The sequence below is a fragment of the Oreochromis niloticus genome, linkage group LG3 (genome assembly GCF_001858045.2).
Source record: "Oreochromis niloticus isolate F11D_XX linkage group LG3, O_niloticus_UMD_NMBU, whole genome shotgun sequence".
Lineage (NCBI taxonomy): Eukaryota > Metazoa > Chordata > Actinopteri > Cichliformes > Cichlidae > Oreochromis > Oreochromis niloticus.
In genome coordinates this window covers 66,912,630-66,936,979 of record NC_031967.2, presented here as the reverse complement: position 1 = coordinate 66,936,979, position 24,350 = coordinate 66,912,630, and the positions used below count along the sequence as shown (strand labels likewise).

Below are 24,350 nucleotides of genomic sequence, written 5' to 3'. Positions count from 1 at the left end.
TGACGTTGCTTCTATTGGTCACACTTTGCTCCTCGTCTCTTCTCTCCTGCTGAGTTTCATCACATTTGTCCTGATGTCGTTTAACTAATCATGCTGACGTGTTTCAGTGGAGGAATAATAAACTGGAAAAGAAGCAAAAATTTCATTATCAGTATCTGATTAATATCCAATTAATCATTTAGTCCTTGATGAATTTACTTTTACTGAAGCTCGTATGATGATATGCACTGACACACCCAGAGTCCAGCTGTACCAACAACAAACACTGTCAGCTGAACCAGTCTGACCAGGATATACAAAACTGTGGCTTTTCTGAAATGTGACACTCTTTATGTGACTCACTTCACCACAACCACAAAACTGTTTTTACAGATTCCTTCAGATCTTTATAGAGGAAATGTCAACATTCAGAATACTTGGAAACAGAGTTTAACAAAGATTTTTAGCCCTGAAAATGTCATGTATGTATATCCTGAACTATAATTATGAGGACACAAAATGATAGACATATTTTAACCAACACTGCTGTTTAGTGCAAGGGTATGTAATTCCCAATATATATGTAGTATTTAAAAACCTTTAATAAATGATTGTACAAATATCCTCAGCTGATTGTGAAGTGGTCAGGTGGGAGGTGCTGTCACAGATTTTCTGTCTGTGAGAACTTATTTACACAAACTTTGTACAGATGAAAGTAACAACACTGTTAGATTCAACACTGTTGAGTAAAAGAGAAAGTAGTTACATTTGACTGCTCCTGGTCACATGATGACCCCACAGCAGTTAGTGCCCCTTATTCTGATTTACAGAGTTTTACACCTGCTGCCCTTCCTGACAGTCCTAAAGTGATTTGTGTCTCCAGCCGGAATCAAACCTGCAACCTTGACATCAGTCAGTATACTCTGAAAGTACAACAACAGTATAGTATAGAATAATTCCTTTGACATTGTATGTAATGTGTGTGTTTAATATCAACTGTTCTTCTTTTATTGGTGTCTATATTTGTTGGATACAAAGACACCTTTGACTTTTATTATTATCATTTTGTCATGAGACCCTTCATTCATCATTTATCTGAACTCTACACACACAGACAGTCTACAAAGTCTACACATCCACCTGTGCCAGATAATTAACTTCCTGTTGCTGTCACCTCTCTGCTACTTTAGGTGTGTTTGTGGTATTTGTTTGTCAAATACACGCTCAGATCCAGTCAGCTGATTCAGTCCGGGAATGCGGTTGCCACGGTGATGCTATGAAGCCAAACTGGTCTAAGGTGTCGTATTAAACAGCTGACAAGGAAATACAGGTTAGATTGTTCACTGGGGCTGTTTAGTGCAGCCAGAGACCAAACCAAGGTCAAATGTATTTTCTGTCTTTTTTCTATTTGCTCTCAGTGGATAATTTCCCATCCTGATGATCAGAAGAGTGTTTGAGGGTTTCAGAGATCCTTCAGAACAACAGTAAGTGTTTAAAATGACGTCTTTCAGTCTTTTAGATAATCTGACAGGTTGATGAAGTCTGTGAGCTTCAGTGGATTAACAGATTGTTCATGTTAATCCATCTGAACCAGGATTAAAGCTTCACTTTACTGGTTACAGATGAATGTCATGTGGAGTTAGTGTGAAGCATCTGATTTACTGTTGGCTGGTTTCATCTGTGAAATCACATCATATGAAATGAATTCAATGTGTTTTATCATCGGTAGGTCTCTGTGACAGAATTAGTTTCCCAGCAGCGCTGGGCTCCCCAAATCACGCACAAACAGTTTCCCACAGTTGGTTGTGTTTGAACCCATTTTGCACAGAGAGGCATTTCTTGAGAAATGTATTGATAGCAATGTTGAATATAATTACACAGGAAAGAACAACTACACATAAAATAATCACACCGTGAGTTTAGGTGTGTGTGGGGAGGGGGGGAGCATCTTTCTTGCAAAAACAAAGGGGGGGCCCAGCAAAAAAAGTTTGGGAACCACTGTAATATACTAAGGTTGGGCAATATGTGAAATTTTCCCAACCAACAGTCAAGAGTCTAATAAATGACAATAGGTGATATATTCGTGCAGGTTACTCTTTGACACAGTTGGATGGAATATTTTACTTTCTTGTGTGTTTTAGTGTTAATATAACTACTTTTTGGATTTTTTTCATCTATTTGAGATGTGCCAAATCGTAGAAAAGACGTAACAATACGTCTGAGATATATATATATTTTAATGTTCGCTGGAAGAGAAAGTTAGATTTTTTAACTTACGTTTTAATTTTGTATTTGTTGTTTGGTCGAGGTGTAAGACAGATAAAGACTATAATGGCCTGTAAACACAGTTAAAGTGGAAAAAAGAAGCCAGTTTCTCTTATTTAAGTAAAATGTTTGAGTTCTTCTAAACATAGGCTACTGTCTTTCCTTCTTTCTGTTATGAGTTTGAGTAAATGAATCGCTGCATTAGTTCACAGCTGGAAGAGGGCGCCATTAAAATAGCGCTTTTACTTTTTCTGTTTCTTTTTCCATTTTTTTTTTTTTTTTTTTGAAGTGAGTGTTGCTGCAGCCGGTATTTGATACACCCATGTGACTGATGTTGATTTGTCACATGAGGCTATGATGTGAATCTCTAGCTAATGTCAAGCCAGATCATCTTTGGGCTGGAGTTTGTTGCTTTCCTCTCAGCTGATCCTGGATGTATAGACCTCTCTGAATTTCTGTCATTCCCATTATGTGTTTGTAAAGTATGTGACACACAATATTTCTGCTCATAATAAATGTATTTATTGACAGTTTTGCATGGTAACAGTCCGTTCCAGTCCAGCTCTTTCTCCCACTCAACTCTGCCGTCACTATAGACCAGGGGTGTCCAAACTTTTTTCACTGAGGGCCACATACATAAAAATATAGGAGGGGCTGGGCCACTTCCTAGAAATTAGGTATATAACCTTAACTGTAGTGTATTAAAGTTAGAAAAATCATTTAAAAGTGGTCAAATGTGTTATATTGTTGAATATAATTAAAGACAAAACTGCCTTCATCACAGCTTTCCATAAATGGATCTTTATTGATTTATTCAGAAAAAGCTTTGGTAGCTCATTCTCACAACAGCAGCAGATTTCTTCTTAGACAGAAGATTTTCAGCACAGAGAAAAAACAATAAAGGGGAAAATGGGACGGGTACATTTCAAGTTTGTTATTTAAGTTATTAGGCTTAGCAACACACCTATTAACGTTCGTTTGAAACGGTTATCAACATTAACAGACTGAACTGGACTAAATAACATGAGTCCATATAATTTTAGTAAATTATTCTGGTGAGTATCAGCTGATGTAAATCGGACCATCCAGCCGCGGTGCTCATCGTACGCCACTCGTGCCAAAAATCCGGACAAATGTCACTTGATCAAGGAGCAGATCTGCATCAGATGAGATCAGCTGACTTTGCTTGTGCGTGCGCTGTGCACAGCGGTGTGTACTCTGTGTGTTAACAAGAAAAACGCATATAAGAAAGTGGTGCGCAAAAGCAGGGTAGTGACAGAATTGATGCGCATTATTGATATTTGAAGCATGTGTACCTGCACATGCATGCATATTAACACACCGGTACTGTGGAATATATTTTTACTCACCTAAAGTGCTCGTGCTCTCGTCCACTCCCCGCAAAAACATGAGCAGCTGTGCAGTGTCTGTGGCATCGGTGCTCGGATCGCAAGTGATGGAGTAAAAATCAAAAGCACAGCTTTATCAGACAGTTGCAGTTTAATGTTGGCTGACAGTCTTCAGTGCGTCGCACAACTGTATTTCTGGACATGCTGACGTTGTTGAAGTCCTGCACTTTTTTCGGGCACATTATTTCGGTGACTTTAACGAGGCAGCGTTTTATGAGGTCTCCATCTGAAACAGGCTTGCCATGTCTTGCGATGAGTTGGGCGACCTCATAGCTGGTTATTGTAGCCTTTTTCTGGACAATTTCAGCATGAAAAAAATACTGTTGCTGACCCCGCAGGAGAGCTACCCTTTGCTTTAATTTCTGCTCTCGCTCAGCACCAGTGTAGGATGCATAGGCCTGATGTTTGGTTTCATAATGACATCGTACATTATACTCTTTCATAACTGCCACAGTTTCAGTGCAGATCAAACAGACACACTTCCCCTTCAATTCTTTGAAGAAATATTCACTCTCTCACCATCTCTGAAATTTTCTGCATTCACTTTCGACCTTTCGCTTCTTTGGTTCTGCCATGTTTGGTAACTTGGGGGTAAATTTCTTCTGTGATTGTCCTTTTTGGTGGAGCAACTGCCTTGATCAACAGTAGCTCCCCCTGGTGTTAAAACTAAGAAGTGCAATACACTCAAGCAAAAGTTGAAGTGCGGGCCATTTTCTATTCTATTTATAAAATTACTTGCGGGCCAATTAAAAATGGACCGCGGGCCGGACTTTGGACACCCCTGCTATAGACTAACAGAAAGACACTGTCGTCACACAATCGCCACCACCTGTGGCTCACCTGCTTCCCGGTACCACCCCCTTGAGCTCACTGCGCCACCCCTCCCCTACAGCTATGCCAGGGACCACACCTACGCCAGTGTTCATGCTGCAAAAGTCAGTGAAGCTATAGTTGCAGTGATTCAGCATCTATCGAGCTTTACTGTAGAGTAACTTTTGTTTTGTTTGTTTCAGTGATGGGTTTCATCCTATGACAACTGGGATAGGCTCCGCCTGCGACCCTGATAAGGACAGGCTGAAGAGAATGGATGGATGGAAGTGACAGGTAATTTCAAACTAAATGTTTCAAACATCTCAAAAAATATCAGAAAACACTGTTTCTCATCCATCAGGGATGGACTGTTTCTCATGGAGAGAAACTCGGTGAGAACATGTAAGAAAGAGAACAGGACAGATTAAAGATTATTCTTCTCAAAACTAAGGACTGCTTAGGCATCGCTGTTTAATAAACTAGTGCTATGTTACTTTTCATTACTTTTTCAATATATTCAAATTTTAAAAAATGGACCAAGCTATCAGATAACCAAACTCTCAGTGAAAGCTAGCCTAGTCTTGGCTGAGCTTTCGTATCTAAGTGTTTGGATTTTATCGAATTTTATCTGCAGTTCACTGAGATATCAAAGTTTCTCTGTGACTTTCAGAAGTTAATCCCCAGTTCCCCATCATCAGATCAGTGAATAAAAACCCAATAATACGAATCTCTGGAACCCAAATCAACCTGACATGACTGCGTCAAATAGCAATTTTTCTGCAGTTTTCTCCTGAACGGCAGGCGTCACCACTTAGATAAAAACTCTGCATCAGCTCTTTTATTCCAGTAGAAAAAGTCAAGACAGGAAGTAGAACTCAGTTTTTTGTTTTTGCCTTTTGTTTCTTTTAATTTCTTTCTCGTCTCGAGCTGTTGCAGCCTCTCCATGATTATAATATATTATAAAAAATATAAATATAATTGAAAACTATCCCAAAAACATGAAATGATCGTACACTCTGTCTCTAAGACACGGATGTGACGTCCGCTAATATTTGGGTGGAAGTGTTAGCTAGCTAGGCTGCGGAAATGTGTCGCCGAACATCTTTTTTGTTTTTCTCCACTTTGCTGTTTGTCGATCTCTTCGTGTTTGTCTCTGCAGGTGAGATTTAACTATGAGAAACCAAAATCAGTTTCACTCTGACATAAAAACTAAGATGGAGTTTGAATTAGTTTTTATGTAACCTGGTAACGAGTTACAGTACGAAATTCAGCTTTCAAATATCACCTGAGAAAATCCCCAATAATCCTGAATTCACCATCCAAGATGGCAGCAGTGCCTGTAAACATTAGTAAAAGCTTTTAAATCTTGTTACGCTTATTTAACCTCAGAGGTCTGATGGAGGTTGTACTGTGGCGTCACTCCTGAGCTAACTTCCTTCCAGTACGAGTCATAAAAGAAAAGAAAACACTATTTATGTTGCTTCTAGCTAAGTGGAGTCCATGGATGTGGATGGACACCAAAGACCTGTTACATGTTGGAGATCTTTTTGGAGATTTTTTATTCTGTTGGTTTTCCATCTGTAACTAGCCGTACAACACGATGCTAACACAATAGCACAAAAGTGAAAGTACAGATTACACGTTTTAGGTTTGATACTGTTTGTGTGCACAGCTGCCATGTTGGACTGTGAAGTTGAGGTTGGTGAAGTAGAAAGTAAAGCTATTCTATTTGAAAGTAATTTTGACTAAGAGTGTGGAATTTCTGACTTCCCATTTCAGATGGAAGAGGCTACTGATCTGTACTGCTACTGATGCATATTTGCGAGTTGTTAAGTACACTGCACACAGGCTCCTGTACTGCATAGTTCAACATACCGAGGGTATCTTTCAGTTATAATATTTTAGTTCACCTCTGAATAGAGGCAGCTGCTGCAGCAAAGCAGTGGCATCTGAAGCTGCCACTGCTTTGCTGCTTTTATGCTTCAGTGCAGTAATATGAAGGCAGACGGACGGCTCATCTACCTGCACAGTGTTTGATGCTGATGGAGGCAGTGTATGTGGTACAACCGGTCTGTGGGCAAATCTTCCTTGTGCTGTTTGTTGATCTTCAGTCAACCACAGAGAAGAGTCAAGTTATAACACACAAAGAGCTGAAATGAAAACTGGTGTCCACTGCAGCCACTCTGTGCTTCTCATGTTTTGTTTTTGTATCTCTTTTATATCCCTCTTGTCACCCAATCAGCATTGAACCAACTCATAGGTTATCCTTGTCCATTGATGTGCATTTGGCATTTTAGAAAATCAAACAGGAAACATGTTTGCAGTGGATGGAAACTCTTCTGCATTTGCTCTCCAAACAGCAACACGTATACAGACAGGAGATTAGTGGCTTAAAGTTTCTGTTTCACCAGTAACTTGAGATCTCAGACCACATTGTGGAGAAATGCAAAAGTAATGTAACCCTAACTATAACTAAGTGCTGTTTCCATCGAGTTGTTAAATCAAAATTATAATGCAATTAAGACATTAGTAAATAACAAGCTACTGTTTTTAATGCTGCTGTGAAGGTGACACATTGGTGGGCGGAGTCTGTATAAACTTAACATCTGTCTCTGTAATCCAGCTGTGACAGAGACAGAAGTGTAATGTGTGTGCCAGTGTGATGTGTTGTAGTGTCAGGAGTCAGCATACAGCTACAAAGCTTTTAGTTCAGTGTATACAAACAGCTGTAGCTCCATAAAGGCAGCATGCAGAGACTCACAGTGTCTTATAATGAGAGGCTGCTTTCTCTCACACATTATGTTTGTTTATTATCAGCACATATTTCTGTTTTGTGAAGCTGCAGGAAATGTGGTCTTTCCAGAAAGATCTCATGCTTAAAGCATTTCTGAGAACTCCAGTGCATCAAACACTTATTACACTTCAAAATTAGCTCCTTATTTATTGTAGGTAGGTAACAAAGTGAGACACCTTTCTATTATAACAACTTTTACAGCAGTGCCAGTGAAAAATGAGGTTTGACACAAGTGACCTTCACTCTCATTGCCTGGTGTAGTGAGTCATTGTATTTTGACCTTTAACCTCTCTGCTCTGTGTTGTTTCCTCTTTCAGAGAACAAAAACATCACAGCTGATGTTGGACAGGACATCACTTTGACATGTCGAGCTCCAAACAACAATAACATTATTGTTCTAGAGTGGAGCAGAGCTGACCTGGGAGAGAAATATGTGCTTCTGTTCCGGGATGAGCGTTTCTATCCAGAACAACAGCATCCATCTTTTAAGAACCGGGTGGATCTGCAGGACAGACAGATGAAGGATGGAGACGTGTCTCTGATTCTGAAGGATGTGGCGAGTAATGACACGGGAACATACGAGTGTCGTGTCGTCCAGAGAGGAACTAAACGCAGGAAGAGAGCTGTTTTGAGAAATGTTGACCCCATCAGCATCGTCACCCTGAAAGTTGTTGATCCTCCAGGTGAGTGAGTAGAGTTGAGTGTGTGTGTGATCAGAGGTGAAGCTGCTTCCTGGTTGTTGATGTTTGTTTCTAAAGATGTTGTTGATGAGACTTTGTAGAAAGCAGCTGGTCTGAGTGATGTGATCAGAGTGCAGTAGATAATGTCTGACAGCAGTTTGAAGAGGAAATGGATTCTGTTCTGTTCTTCACTCATCACCTACCTGACAGCTGACACCTCACACCTGTTTCTCACCTGCAGGTCAGACAGGAGGACACACAGAGGATGGAGGGAAGGAGGATGGATCTGTTGGACTGATCGTTGGTCTGAGTGTTTCTGCTGTGTTTTCTGTTGCTGCTGTTGTTGGTTTTTTGATCTACAGAAAACATAAACAACAACAGAGTCAGGATTCATACCAGCCTCCTGTTGAATTTCAGCCTGTTTGAAATGTCAGCTTAACTGTGATTCTTGTGATTTGCTTTCAGTCGTGTCACTGAAAATGTGGAAAGACAGAAATCAGTAATATTAAACATTTAGCAGGTACCTGTCAGACACGTCCAGATTTTACGTTTAATTTACATTTTTCATCAGAAAAGAGGAGAAAGTTGTTTGGAATATAAACAGTATTTGTCTGATATTACTCAGGATCCTTTGATCACATGTTGCTGGTATTTGACTTGTTTTAAATGTAATTATATTAAAATGAAACCAAAGAAAAAAACATTTCTATGTAGCTGCAGAGTCCAACATTTCCTCCCTTTGACCTGGAACGATTCAGCTTTATTGAACTTTACCTTCCATGAAGGAGACTCTTCAGTCTGTTACTGTTCAACTGTTACTTTCATTTATATATTTTCCCAACAAAGATCCACATGTGTTAGTACTTAATGTGTGTTTTGTTTGTTTGTTTGTTTTATTCCAACATTTCCTGTGGCTGTACTTTGTTTTTGTTTTTCAATCAGAAGCTCTGACTTCCTGAAACTGTTGATGCAGATTTTGTCACTTTGAGTCGATCCAAAATAAATATAACCATGTGTGAACTGTTTCTGCTTCTCATAATTACAGACCTGCCTCTCAGAGGTAGTGGATAATATATCAGAATCGTTGGACAATTGGTCAAATACATTATTCTGTATTCTTCCTCCCTGTTACATTGATAAAACTGCCTGTTTTTTTTGATCAACTGCCTGTACAGTGCAGGCTAACCTGGAGGTTAGCAGCTCACAGTATGACCTCACATTTCAACTAGTTCTAAAAGGAGTCCGGCTACCATCACCAGAACACAACATAGACACGGTAGTCCTGATGCTCAGTCAAGGGTGATTCTGTTCATCTGGATCATCTTCAGTGGGAGAAACGTTTCGTCACTCATCAAAGTGACTTCTTCAGTCTCAGCTGAGTCAGAAATCAGGAAGAGGGTTTATTGCCAAATGTTGAGCAGATTTACAACATTAGGAAATTGCTATGGCACTTTGTGCAAACATACGATAAAAGAGACACTTGAGTAAAAATAAAATGTGAGAAACAGATTGATATGTATACATGAATGCAGGTTATAATGCAAAAAAAGAACAGGTGCCGCATGTGATTGAATCAGAGCAGGTTGTAGGGAAAGTCTTATGGTTAATATTTATGAATCCAACAGCAGAGGAGAAGAAACTGTTCTTATGGCAAAAGGTTTTGGTCCGGATGGACCAGAGCCTCCTGCCTGAAGGAAGCAGATCAAACATTCTGTGGTTTAAGGCTTGACTCTCATCATCCACTGGGTGTCATCAGGACGCTACAACACCGAGTGAACACCATCCCCACAGACACACCGACCAGGGAGGTAGAAGAACATCACATCAAGAAGGCCCTGAGTAAATGTGGTTATCCCAGCTGGACTTTTGTCAAAGCTGGAAAGGCACCTAAAAAAAGCTCCAGCTGATCCAGGAGAGAAGGACAACCGCTGCCCAAGAGAAAACCTGTAGTGATCCCATATGTGTCAGGAGTATCGGAGCAGTTGAGACGCATTTTTTTCTAAACACCGGGTCTCTGTGGCTTTTAAACCCCAAAACATGCTGCGCCAAAAACTGGTCCACCCCAAGGATCGGGTCCCCCGACACAAACAGAGTAACATAGTGTACGCTGTTAAGTGCCAGGAGGATTGCCAGGATTTATGCTATGTAATGTACTGTTTATGAGATTGGGGAAACCTGCAGTCAGCTGAGGGTGAGTAAGTCACTTGGATGAGTGACGAAAAATTGCCAAATGTCTGAGGAGACTCATTGCATTAAAAGATACATGTTTATAGTTTATATCTTGCAATTTTACAAGAATTTAGTTACCCACTGAGTTTGAACCAATAGAACATCTCCTCCTCAGAGGAAGAGGGCGGGCTTTACTTGGTGTCAGTGAGAGAAATGAAAAAAAGCTCAAATGAGTGAGAAGGACGATGAAGGAAACATCTGTGCTGTGTCTGCTCTGTAAGTAGAATCTCTGTGTTTGTTTGAATTCTTGTACTTTGACTGTCTGCTCTCCTGATAACTGATGATGGAGGAGAAGACATGAAAAACAAATCAGGCTGAATTCAAGTTCAAAACACCACGAGGACCAACTGCAGGTCTGAACTGACTCTTTATCTTTGCTCAGGAGTCGAGGAAACACAGCAGGCAGTGAAAAGCTGAAATCATTCACTCATTATATCAACACAGCTGCACAGTGGACACATGACTTTATTGTGTTATTTGAATGCAGTGGAAATTTTCTATATAATCACAGTGTAGTCAGTGCAAATAGATGTAAATCATTAAAATAACCCTAGAAGCTCCATTTCACATAAAACTTGTGTGAAGAAGAGTCTAAAGTTTGTGGCTAATTTAACATCAATACAGGCTTTGCAGAAAAGTGTGGATGTGGTGTTAAAACATATAAAAAAGAGTCATTTACAATTTATATCTACAGCAGAAATGTCACAGAGGTGCCGTGGTTAGTGTCTGTGTAGGTTTCCTCCCACAGTCCAAAGACTTGGATTAGATTAACTTCTGATCAGTGTTTTTGTAATGTTGCAGGCAACTCAAATGCTTCAGACTTCAAGTCGCCAGCTGGTCCCTTCTTAGAATAGAATAGAATGCCTTTATTGTCACTATACAGTTGTACAATGAGATACAGAGCATCTCCTACTCAGTGTAAACATGGGGGGGTACAGTTTCTGCAGCGCTACGTACATATAGACAGTATTAACATAGGTAAAAAGATATATATATATATATATATATAAAATGTACAATATACAAGCCGTATTTTTAAGACAAAAAAAAAAAGTAATATAATAGTGACTAAATAGTGTTATGTATATACAGTTCTTTCCCTAATGGCTCATTTTTTATTGAAGAATGTTGCATCAAATTGAGAATCAGCAGATAAATCAGAGAGACAACTTTGTCTATTTGTCAGCTATTTGTGTGGAGTTGTTCTTTATGTTCACCTCAAATCAACCTGAGTGTCATTTCTCTTTAGTTCTGATCTCACTGCTGAGCTGCACAACAAACCAAGGTCAGTAACCTTCTTCTGTCACAGTTTAAACCTGAGAAATGCTCACTGATATGACCTGATTGGGTTTGTGTTTCAGAATGTAAAAAATAAACAGATTTTAACCCTCACAGCTCGTCTGACTGTGAGTCCCAGCAGCTCTCAGTTCTTTGAAGGAGACTTTGTGTCTCTGAGCTGTGAGGAGGACGACAGCTCTGCTGGATGGACTCTGAGGAGAAATGCAACCAACCTGCAGAGGACCCAGTGTGGAGCAGAATGGGGAAAACCGACAAATTCAGCTAATTCTTCTTGTAGTATTAGCTACATTCTCACATCAGACAGTGGAGTATACTGGTGTGAGTCCAGAGAGGGTCCCATCAGTAACATGGTTAACCTGACAGTCACTGGTAAGCTGAGTGTGTGGAGTTAGTGTTGATGAAGCTGTGTGTAAATGGATGAAATGCTGTAGTTTGTCTCTGTGTTGAGGTGGATCAGTGATCCTGCAGAGTCCTGTCCTCCCTGTGATGGAGGGAGATGACGTCACTCTGCTCTGTAAAACAAAGACCACTCCCTCCAACCTCCCAGCTGCTTTCTATAAAGATGGCTCCCTCATCAGGAAGCAGCCTACAGGTCACATGACCATCCAGCATGTTTCCAGGTCTGATGAAGGCCTCTACAAGTGTGACATCAGCGGTCATGGAGAGTCTCCATCCAGCTGGATCACTGTCACAGGTGACACACTCACCTGTCTGTGTTTCTGCAGCTTTCAACATTCACAATGTGACGACAACTTAATGACTGTGTTTGCTTTGTTTTAGACAAACACACCACCACACCTCCACCTACATCCACACCTCCTCCTGTTTCCACCTCCAACACTCTTCCTCCATCACTCTCTCCTCCTATTCTCTCTGTGTTGTCATGTGTTGGATCAGTCTGTGTTGTGGTTCTACTGGTGTTACTGGTTCTGCTGGTGAGACGATGTGTTCACAGGAAACCTGAAGGTGAGACTCAGACTTCTCAGACCCTCCCACTTCCGGCACCAGCAACCGTAGATTGAACCACCCAGAAGTGGGCATGATTGAGACTAAAGCATTCTCATTCTTAGAGGCTACGGTGTAGTGTTGGGGAATACATGTACCGTATTTAAAATACAAAATATGAGTAACTGTATTCTGTTACAGTTACCTTTTAAAAAGGTGGTAGTCCGAATACAGTTACTTTGTTGAAATAACCTTTTATAAGTTAGTCTGTCCCCTCTCTATATTTGGTAATTCTACTGTTACTCATTTTATATTAAGTTTTAAAAATGTAGATGTACTGGTATGCCGAGTAACCTTCAGTAATAGTAATAAATCACACAGCAATAGTACATTCATGTTGTTGTAAAAAGCATGATAACATATTAAGTAATCCAAAGTATTCAGAATACATTACTCTCATTGAGTAACGTAATGGAATACGTTACAAAATACATCTCGGGGCATGTATTCTGTAATCTGTAGTGGAATACAATTTAAAAGTAACCTTCCCAACACTGATTACTGGTTGCTCCTGTGCAATCACACACACTTCTAGAAGTTCAAGAATAGACTTACTAGTGTGTTACACCAAGAATACCAGACATCGTGACCAGTGTTGGGTAAGTTACTTAGTAACTTAATGTAACTTAGTTACATTACTAGTTACTTCTATCAAAAGTAAGTCAGTTATTTCAAGTTACTCGTTACTTTCAAGGTAACTAGTTACTAGGGAAAGTAACTTTGGTTTTAGTCAGAATTCTCTTGTTAATCACCACATATCCAAACCGATATCATGACCAGCAGCTTTACAGCTGTGGCTCCAGCAAACATCAGCTGATACTAGAAATTAATATTAAATAAATTCTAACAACAGCTGATCAAGCTTAAACGTGCTGCTGTTGTTTAACGCGACATCCGCTGGTTTCCTCTTTCTGGCGCAAAGTGGGCGATAAACAAACAAGAGAGAAAAGCCGATCAGCTGATCATTGATCAGTTTCGTGATTGAAGTAGAAACAGGAGAGAATGAGAGAAGAAGAGGCAGCTGTGCAGCTTCAGCTTTGTGTCTTTTTCATTGGAGCTGAAGTCCGGGACAAACTGTGTTCCTTTTCACCTCAGTACGAAACGCGTAATATTTTCTCTGAATACGAGACGATTCTGTTTCTTAGGGGACGGTTGGCAACTCTAATAATTAACCTTATGAACAAAATAAAGTTCAACATCAGTAACATAGCACCCACACAGCTGTATAGAAACTCCACCATGCTAGCTAGCACGCAGTGCAAAAAAGTAAGCATAACGAAAATAAACTGCACCTAAACTTGGTTTATATCTGACCCAGATAGACTGCAGGTCATAACTTCTTACCTGAAGTTCAGTTCACCTGACACTTGGACCGGCGTCCGCTTCGGGTCTCTCCTCCTGCCTCCCCTTCCTTCATCCACCTGCTGGCCTCCACCACTTGCTAATGTTACTGAATCAGTGGAAGCTCCACGATAGCCACCACACGAAGTAACGAATAACGACCCTATCTAAATCCCAGTAACGACTAACGCGTTCCTGGTTTTGGCATAATAACTAGTTACCGTGCTCGTTACCACAATAATAACGTAGTTACTGTAACGCGTTACTTAATAACATGTTAGTCCCAACACTGATCGTGACTAAGAACCCAAGTGAGTTTACCAGACTTAAGATGGCTCTTGATGTTCCTCTGGCTTCTGATTCTAGAGAGTTATTTGGATATGTAATACTAATGGAGCATCTAAAACTGGAAGAAACTTGTCTATTAGCAGACTCTTATCTGACCTCTCAATTCCCCCATTCTGACACAATGGCTGCACAGAATAAGCTACATAAGCTAGCTCTCATTAAGATTGCTGATGTGATGGATTCATTCAATAGAGAGATTTAAGGGAGCATTTAAGGGATTTGCTTTACGAATCAGGTCTCTCAATGCCATGCTCAGCACTCTTGGCCCTGACAGTGAAACTGAGTTAAGATATGAATCACATGTAGAGCGACTTCTAAGTAAGTTGCCAGGTGAGATGAGGTCAGAGTTTCTCAGACAGATGGGTTGCCAACGTGGAAGAATGTATACCTCCTCTTTCCTATCAGAATAGTTCAAATATGAACCCCCCTGTTAGAACAAACAAATGTAAACCAACAGCAAAGGACTGAACCAAGGTCAAGGACAAGATTGGAACCTAGCACTTCCTACCAGCTCTATCTAATACAGCAAACCTTCCCAAATTGTGGGGCCCGCCCCCTAGGGGGGGTCGCAGCGCCATTGCAGTCGGGGCGCGGAATGAAAGGGGGGGAAAAAAACCAAACGCTTGGACACTGCTAGCACGGGGCGCCCACAGAAACGCAAAGCAGGAGATGAAGCATCGCTGAATATGTTTCCAAACCAACTTCATTCTAAGCCAAAGACTAGAAAATATGGTGAAGCATATCTTCCCTTTGGTTTCACCTGCACAAGTGCCGAGGTGAAACCAATGATCTAATCTAATAAAAGTTAGACCTTAATCCATTCATGTAGAGTTTTAAAAATATCTGTCTCAGAGATGCAACATACATAACTACTAAGTGATTTTAGAAAATCTCTGTTGTTGTAACAGTAAAACAAACATTTTACAAATTTGATGGAATTAAATAATTTTAGTTTAACTCTGAATTTAGAACTGTTATTATTTTATTCAGTTTATCTTTGTACTTTGTTTTATATCTTTTGTCATAAATGGAACAACTTGATCATTGTAATCAAATGCAGTCTGATGCGTTGTGTTGACTGTTGTTCTTCTGTGCTGGACTGTGTGTTTGTGGTCTGTGGTTAACATACGCTAACATCTTTGCAGTTGTTCAACATCCTGTTTAGCATTTAAGAAACCAAAAAAAAAAAAAAAGCTGCAGGTGTGAAACCACAGGTGAACTAAATTCTATTTATCTCACTGTCTATATTTAAATTCTGAATCTAACTTGCATAAAGTTAATTATTTTGGTGGTTTGTGACCTTCTGATATGGTGATCAAAAACAAGCATCCTTGTCATGAGTAGTCATGTTTTCTGTATCCTCCTAAGACCCGAACTCTTTCATGGCATGCATTTTTAATTTCTCTTTGCTATATGGGCTGAATAATATGATTTTTTACCTGATTTATGTTACTGCAAAAAATCAGATCCACATATGAGGATATTCGTTTTAAATAGAACAGTGGCAGCATAATGTCCTCATGAGCAGATATCAGGCTAAATGTTGTATTTTGGTCTAGACAACCCAAAATGTGATGTCTGCATATGTGGAGCCAGTCCAGGTGATCCAAATGCTTTTAGTGTAAATATTTCTGCAGCAGCAGTTGCTATTAGCTACATAACCTACACTAATTTCATATGTGTTTTATTCTGCAGAGAGTGCTGAAGTCCACTCAGCAATGACAACAGACGAGGTCACTTATGGACAAATCATCATCAAAAAGAAACAAGAAAATAAAGATTTGAGAGGTAAAGCTGCTTTTCTCTGTCTCCGTCATGGTCTGTTTCTACAGCCAGAAACTTTGGGTTATTTTTGGTTTTGGTAGGTCTGTTAATTATGTTTACTATTGCCATGATCAGGTGGCCAACACAGGTGAATGGCCTCAAGTGAAGACAACACTCAGAGGCTCGGAAGATCAGTGGGTTTTTTTTTTTACAGCAAACAAAGGTGACACACAGGGAACAATAGTCAAACACAAACATACTAATCATGAACAGAAAGCGAGAGGATTAAATGTAACCACTGGAGATACTCAAACTAATGACTAATGAGATACTTCAAACTCTGCAGACTATAAGATTGTAAAACACTCCCTCTATGGCAGGCTAGAAACTAGATTTCACAACATACAAATAAAGAATATTTCTATGAGACGCTATGAACAAGTGCAGCAGGGCCGTGCAGAGATGTTTAAAAGGGCGGGTGCTCAAAGTTAAAAAGGGGCACATTGAACCAGGTAGAATAACAACAACACACATTAATCAAGAATCTAATATGTGATCGCATCATACTATATCACTGTTGTGAGGTGGTGACAAGGCAAAGCAAACGTATCCTACGTTTTACCTGATGGGTGCAATGTTGCTACTGAGGAGTTTCTGCTGCTCCTGCTGCTGATAGTGCTGGAGGGCAGGGCTGTGCTGATCTGAGACTGTAGACTGTAAAATGTCCAGAGATGGTAGCTGATTCAACAAATGTCATGAGATAATAACACAATGCAAAGATTGGTGACAGCGCTTGGAACCATAAGGCAACAAAAAACTGAGAAACAAACAAGGCTCTGCCTGTGAATCACTCTTTGCCTCTCTTCCTCCTTCCATCCCATCATCTCATCTATCACTCTCCACTTGCTGTCCATCTGAGAACAAGGCACAACTTGCTATTGCAATAAACTATAATTTAATTATCCACACCTAACAATTCTTGCACTTTATAATAAAATGATGACAGAAAAATGTTATAGAAGCAAAACATTTCAGTTGTGCTTATTATTATTTTTATACTGGAATACCTCTCCAACAACTGGTACATGTGTTAATGTTACCTGTGCTCTTTGTAATCCAGCTGCTGAGGGATCCACTGCCTTTAGTATCCTCACACAGCTCCTACTGTTTCCTCCTCATGTCCTTACCAGCCATGTCTGGACAATGTTATAGTAATAATTTTAAAAATCCATATACATAAAAAACACACATGCATGCACACACAGTGACATTTTAGACCTTCAGAATACTGTATATACTGTGGGCATCACGGTGCTGATCCAGAATCCTTCCCTTATTATTTATTACTGGAGCTACAATAATAAAGCAATGAGACAAAAAGTAATAAATACTAAATAATGTATTTATGATGATTCCATTTGTTTCACTATCCACTCTGTGCAGGGAGAAAGCTTATTACATGTTTAAACTGTAGAGATACAATAATTTTACTGCTGTAAAATCAGCATTTTGTCTTATTTAAAATATAAATCTAATATAATCTGTATCTTAATATATGTTCTTTAAAATATGGTGTGTTTTTTAAATATTATAATTATAATAATCCATTATTATGTGGACATGAATATTATATTTAGTGAAATATAGCCCTTTAACTTACTTTAAAACTAAATATGTTCCCTAAAATGGTGACAGAGCTACAGACCCATGACAGCCTTACCCAGTGAGCCAGCAGCTGTGACCAGCACTACTTGTGCAGTTAATAAAAGGACAGGTAATGTTTGTCGCACTGTTGCACACACAGCACGCTCATTTGTTTCAGTTCGTCAGTTGCCACAAGACAACTTACCAAAGTGTACATGATAAGCTAACACTCCAGTGTGCTATAGAGATTGACAGACCATGTGACTTTCGCGCATTACACTGTGGGTACAAGTGGCAACAAAATCAAAACACTGCATCAAGCGCTAGCATTTCCTGCACCGGTAATCATTAATTCTGCGGTTTTAATCCCTACTTGCATTTTATTTTCCCCAACAAATAAAGAACAGAGTTGACGAAAAGGCATTGAAAAAAGTATGAGGGAAAAAATCAAAGGAGTGAAAGGGTTAGACCCATACGAGCATACAGAGTGGAGTAAGGACATTAGTGTGCTGCCCAACTTTCATCACCCACATATTTATTATTATATGGTCCTAAGTGTGAGTGCATACACTCACAAGATGTTTAGTAACTTCAGATCCCTGCAACAAGTTTACTTCGGTTATTTGGACTATTCCATTTCACAGCTGTTGTTACATTTTTTTTCTTTATCTCCTGTACAGGCCAACGCAATCTATTTGTCGTTTCAGTTTTTAGTATTACACAACATTTTCAGATCTAATAGAAATAAAAGAAGTGTTAAGTGATAATTCATTCAATTTATTGTCTTTACTTATAACTGGCATCATTATTTCATTCTATTATAGAATCTTACAAGAAAGAGGCAAAATTGTATTCCATCAGCTTTATTAGCTGCTTCAGTGAAAAACAAATCAACAATGCAACAAAAACATATCAAAACAACATACTGGAAAACAGTTATTCATCACTTGATTGCACTTGATTCAAAACCTTTATGCAGGACTTTTCGTGGTTGTTTTGATATCGCTCTCTCTCTTAACTGATCAAATCTCGCTGTTGTAGCAGCTTTAAACTCGGTATGACCCAGGTTGATAGAGGGTGCCCAGTCTGGATCACATTCCAGCATTTTGTAGGCTGGTTTTCCTAAAAAAACAAAAACAAATATTAGCCCACAAAGCCACAGTGAACAAAGCAGCATAGCACCACGAATTCAATTCAAATCAATATAAGACTTATTTGTAACCTACATCAACAATTATGTTATGATAAATTACGTAATAACTACAACAGAAGACTTACCTTTGTGGAAATGCTTGGAGCAGACTAACATGTGAGCTGGAGTGTTCTGGGACATTATATTTGGTCTGCAATCCAGGCCATCCGTCGGCTCTTTGATACTTCGGAAACGTGGCTTAAAAAAATTTCTCTTCCACGACGTGATCCGATAACAACCAATCTCTTTACCCATTGGCTTTCCGTGGCTGTCATGCGACCGGTTATCGCAGTTAATAATACACCAGCTTCTTGCGATTATTTATCACTGTGTGACTGTTTTCATGTGAAAGCGCTAATACCGCTTGCCACTTATACCCACAATCCTTTGCAGTTTTACCCCGGAATGACGTCACATTTTCAATCTCTATACACTAGAGATTGGACGTCTTTTTGTGGCGACTTTTTAAAGAAAAAAAGTCGCTAGGGGGTCTGAAAACTCGCTAAATATAGCGACAAAGTCGCTAAGTTGGCAACACTGTCCATCTCACCTGCAGCGGCATCGCAGACCACAATCCGCCACAATAATAAAACATTTTTTATTTAATTATAAATAAATTATTGATAGTGTTTGTTAACTCTCAGAATAGCCCAGTTTAAGATGAATTCATTTTAATAACATATCACTGATTTTTAACCATACGTTAGAGTATACTTACTCTACGGTACTCTTCGTTCATTGTACTTTTTTTAAAAGAATAGAAAAAGTCCATTATTCAATGACCAGGACAAAAAAACCCACATTGTCCCATCTGAATCCAAGGTTTGATCAATAGATAGACTCCTAGAGGGACGTTTTATAGATGCTGAGATGTGTGTTCCTGATTAAACTAAAACTCATCTTGGGCATTGGAGGACCATATTACGGCCTACCAATCCAAATGCACTGTGTGCAACTTTTGAGCAATGTTGCAGTGGCATGTTCCTAAAGACAGATGCACAACACCCACCATCATTGCAACCAAGCTAAGTAAGCACATAAACAAGTTGCTACGCCTCAGACAGGCATTGTAAATAACATCAGAGGGTCAAAGCATCAGTAACCAGTAAGACTCATGTAATAGATGGACACAGATGAAAGTATATAATTTCATGTGTTTGGCATTCTTATCATTGTTATGTTATGCATTCAGTTCTTTACTATTTCTGGCACATATTGTGCTCACTGGCAATCCAGCTAGAATATTGTGGTCAATGAGGATTCCGACTGGTGGTGCTCACGCAGGCACTGAATCGGGCAGATTTGGGGTCCTGTGTGTTTTACTGCACAGATACCCTGTAGAGTGCAGCTACGCTAAACTGAAGTGCTTGTGTTTTGTATTTGCAGGTGAGCACAAGTAATGTGATGATGTATAAACAGAATGATGTTGACGTATGAGAAATGTATTAGAGTAAGGTATTGTCATTAATGGAAAACAACACTAATGTCAGAGTTTGTGATTGACATGATGTACCTGAACTGGTGTTAAACGGGATATCACATCATGTAAGAGGATCGAGGGGGTAGTCTCCAGGTGCTACAATACTAGTTGGATGAGCATGCGAGTGTGCAGAATATTGTAATATGAACATTGGTAGGAAAATACAGAGTAAATGAGTACTTTGTTAACACAGATTCAGTAGTTATGTGAAAAGTTGTCCTGTGTGTTTTACTGCACAGATAGCCTGCAGAGTGCAGCTATGCTAAACTGAAGTGTTTTGGATTTGCAGTTGCAAATGAGCAAGTAAAGAGAACAATTCTAAACTCATGCACGCCTGCAAGTGTCATTTGTCCAAGTGTGCAACACTATAGGAAATCCTTCAACTCAATACCCTACATATGAATACTGGCATGCTTGGCAATGTGCAAGGTTAATAATGCGTGTCAACGTTTCTGTGAGTGAATGTGAATGGATGAATAAGACATCTTGTGTTAAGTCCTCAGATAGTGTAGGAAAGTGCTATTTAAGAATCTGGATCTGGACTAAGAATTGGATATGCCATAAGGCATGTGGATAATAGTACACTTAGAGGCACAACCAAGTTGATGGGATAGTATATTGTTTTTGTTTTGTTTTTTCTACACAAGCAGAAAAAAAAGGAAATATGTCAAAAAAAATTTTAAATATAAAATATAACAAGTTAAAAATTTGTGCATAAAAACAACCACAGAAACAACATGTATATTCATGTATCATCCTGTTTTATACAACACATCCTTCACCTGTGTGCCCATCAATGTCAATAGCAATACCTTATCAAAACATTCCTGTCTCAACACACTCAAAGTGTGTTGAGTCCGCCATGCATTGTTTACAGTGGCGAAACCCAGGATTGGGGCATGGCGAAACCACAACTGGAACAGCCAAGGGAGGCCCAGGCCAAAATGATGGCTTAGCTCATGGCCACAAGGAGGGAGCAGGCAGGGGTGTTTCACCACCAGTGGGAACAGCTACAGGACCGGTCTGAGTGCCAGATACAGTTGATAGAGAGTCTGGCAGCTCGGATAGGTCCCTGGACGACATTGCTACGGCCCCCACTCCTTGGGTGGGAGTGACTAGTGCCCGTTAGGAGCCTTCACCCTTTCCTGTTTGCTAGATGAGGGCAGCTGAGCAGCCACTACTTCTACCACCTCCACACTCACCTATTCAGCCTGACCCAGTGGACAGCTTGCAGGGAGGACCTGCTCTGCTGGATTTGAATGTCACAGTGCAGCGGCGTCCTCACCAGAGGCTAGCAAGTCGTCGGGACCTGACTGTTGGGCGATCGTGGCTCAAGAGTTGGCAGTTCGGTTTGTAATCGGAAGGTTGCCGGTTCATCCCCGGCTCAGTTGTTGTGTCCTTGGGCAAGACATTTCACCCGCTGCCTACTGGTGGTGGTCAGAAGGCCCGGTGGTGCCAGTGTTTGGCAGCCTCGCCTGTGGCTGCAATGTAGCTGCCATCACCAGTGTGTGAATGTATGGGTGGATGACTGGATGTGTAAAGCACTTTGGGGTCCTTAGGGACTGGCAAAGCCCTATACAAATACAGGCCATTTACCATTCACTCTCCTGCGCCCGAAGTCAGAGTGCTGTCCGGTCCCACCTCATCTGGTCCTGCACGCTGGCTCACTGTGAGCTGCAGGTCCGTTCCATGCCTGTAGCGCCACTGCTGGACACGCAGTCGGCCCCCAGATCTAACACATCCCTGATGCTAGGCCATGGTCAACTAACAGTGATGTTAGTCATGTGGCAGGTCTACAGGTTTGTGGATCAAATAGCGATAAATACTGGCATAGTCTCAGCCTCAGGTCTATCGTACCTGGACAAAATTTGAGGTGCGTTGTGACTTTTTGGCAGGACCATAACTGAGTGTTAAAATTCACAGCAGTGTAGATGGGGATTTAGTAGACAACTTGTTAACAGGAGTAATTCCTCGTCACGAGATGTTTATGTATAGCATCTGTTCACCCTTAACCTTCTTTAAGACATTGAATTATTTTGACTTCTTTCCACATGTGAAACCACAGAAGCAACTTCCTGTAGTTGACACCAGTTAACTGTAGTCTTCGGGTAATGAGTCCTCTCACCACAGTGTGTCCTGGTTTGGCTTACAGAAGTGTTCATCTTGTGAGAACAAGTTTGCTTTGTGCTCTGTGGTGAAGCATCTCAGTCTTCATTAAAAGAAGATGGCAGCTTTGTGGTTGTCTGCCTTCCGTGTTCACAGAAACACCAACCAGTTCATTCTGGTCAAATGTTTTTCAGCAGAGGTGGTAAGTGGAAAAAACCTGTGAAAACCCACAGCTGTGTATAAAAGTCACTCCTCAATGCCTGCATGAACCAAAATACAAATGTGCTTCCACAGCTAAAATGTAATAATGAAATAGTACTTTTGCTATTGTACATGCAAGTGTTTCTGTCTGTTTCTTTATGCAGAGAGTGATCCAGCTGCAGCGGTGAGAACAGAAGCCATCAGTAATGGAGAAACAGCCGTCATACCAAAGAGAATCAGAGGTACAGCTGTTCTTTAACTTTGTACACAGCAAAGTGTGCTGCTTATTTCTTTTAAACCAAGCCAATCATGACCCAAGTTCAGGATATCAAACTGATCATTTCTCATAACGGAAACAGTTTTCTGCTATTTTCTGCTGTCAGGTAGCCAACAAATAATTATTATTATTTTTGGTAATTAAATATTCTTTGAGTAATAAATAAATAATGCTTGTTTTTCTTGTCAAAGTTGACCTGCTTTTTCTTACTATCTGTTCTACCAGTGAATTTTCAGATTATTCAAATAAAACATCAGCATTAATTTCCAATGATGGGGTCAGTGTATGAGGTCATATCCTGGGAAAGTAATTTGTTCTACAAGTTCAGCATTTCTCTGTATTATGACGATGAAGAGTATTGTGCTGCAAAATGTAGTGGGTTGTTACAAAAATGGTGAGAAAAAGACAACAATGGAAGAAAGACAGACCATCATAAAACTTTAAAATGTAGGTCTTTCTTACAGAGAAATTGCACAGAAAGGTTTCAGTGATTAGGTCTGTGAAGGTTCTCAGTCATCCAGGTCATCGTAGTCAAAGGAATTTGCAAAGAAAAGCGTCTGGACTTCTTTAAGTTGCTTGAAGACGTTTCACCTCTCATCCGAGATTTCAGTGATTACAGTTTCCTTCACCATCAAAATGCACTACAACACTGGAGCAAACTCCGACAGGATAATGTCTGGCAGACCCAAAGCCACAACTGAATCAAAGGCCAAGTTCTGAGAGTTAGCAGCTTGCATGATAGGCGGCTCACAGGACAACAGCTTCAAGAACAGCTTGATCATAGTGTCGTAGTAAACAAGTCTCAGCTTCAACTGTAAAGTGAAGACTTTGAGTTGCAGGTTTGACAAGACGAATTGCAGCAAGAAAGCCATTGGTAAGATGTCAGAATAAGACAAAGGGGCCTACCTGGGCTATGAAACACCACAACTGGACTACCGAAGGCTGGAAGAAAGTATCTGATCAATCAAAAATTGAAATCTTCGGTTCATCACACAGGATCTTTGTACAAAGTCTAGCAGGTGCTTCCACAGTTTGTTTCAGGGGTTCATCCTACAGCAAGATAATGACCCAAAATATAAGTCAAAGCTATGCCAGAACTACCTCAGGAAAAAGAATAGGACGATAACATGGTGAGAAAACATGGAGTGGTCAGCAGAGTCTTCAGACTTGAACCCCATCAAACTGGTTTGGGATGAACTGGGCAGAAATTTGAAGGCACTTCAAATTTCTGCCCAGTTCATCCCAAACCAGTTTGCCTACAAGTGCCACATTTATGGGAACTTCTGCAACAGATGTGGGAAGAACTTTCTGAAGAATATTTGATTTCTATTGTGGAAAAAAATGCCACATGTGTGTTCAGCTGTTATATATCTGCCTACTTTGATTTTATTGGAATTCCACGTGAAAGACCAATACAAAGTGGTGTACACGTGAGAAGTGGAATGAAGATCATACATGATTCCAAACATTTTTTATAAATAAATAACTGCAAAGTGGGGTGTATATAAAATTGATTCATGTTTGTGG

The 24,350-nt window shown here is 40.0% G+C and overlaps 1 protein-coding gene and 1 long non-coding RNA gene across 5 annotated transcripts; both read left to right on the top strand.

Annotated features, from left to right (window-relative positions):
* The first annotated feature begins 1,221 nt into the window (after nt 1-1,221).
* Nucleotides 1,222-8,962, top strand: LOC109199424 (coxsackievirus and adenovirus receptor homolog). Of its 4 annotated transcripts, none has more exons than XM_025905328.1 (5): nt 1,222-1,309; nt 1,398-1,463; nt 4,667-4,757; nt 7,575-7,940; nt 8,179-8,962. In XM_025905328.1, exons 3-5 carry the CDS (start codon nt 4,745-4,747, stop codon nt 8,361-8,363), a joined length of 564 nt encoding a protein of 187 aa, XP_025761113.1. In that variant the 5' UTR covers nt 1,222-1,309; nt 1,398-1,463; nt 4,667-4,744; the 3' UTR covers nt 8,364-8,962. The 4 variants fall into 4 exon arrangements, with proteins under 4 accessions (XP_025761113.1, XP_025761114.1, XP_019210320.1 ...); XM_025905329.1 differs by having other exon boundaries at nt 1,261-1,276; XM_019354775.2 differs by lacking the exon at nt 1,222-1,309 and having other exon boundaries at nt 1,327-1,463.
* A 3,411-nt stretch (nt 8,963-12,373) lies between these two features.
* LOC109199431 (uncharacterized) lies at nt 12,374-22,820 on the top strand. The gene is made up of 3 exons (XR_002059841.2): nt 12,374-12,431; nt 15,855-15,947; nt 22,711-22,820. It is a non-coding gene; the product is annotated as an uncharacterized LOC109199431 (long non-coding RNA).
* The last annotated feature ends 1,530 nt before the right edge of the window (nt 22,821-24,350 follow it).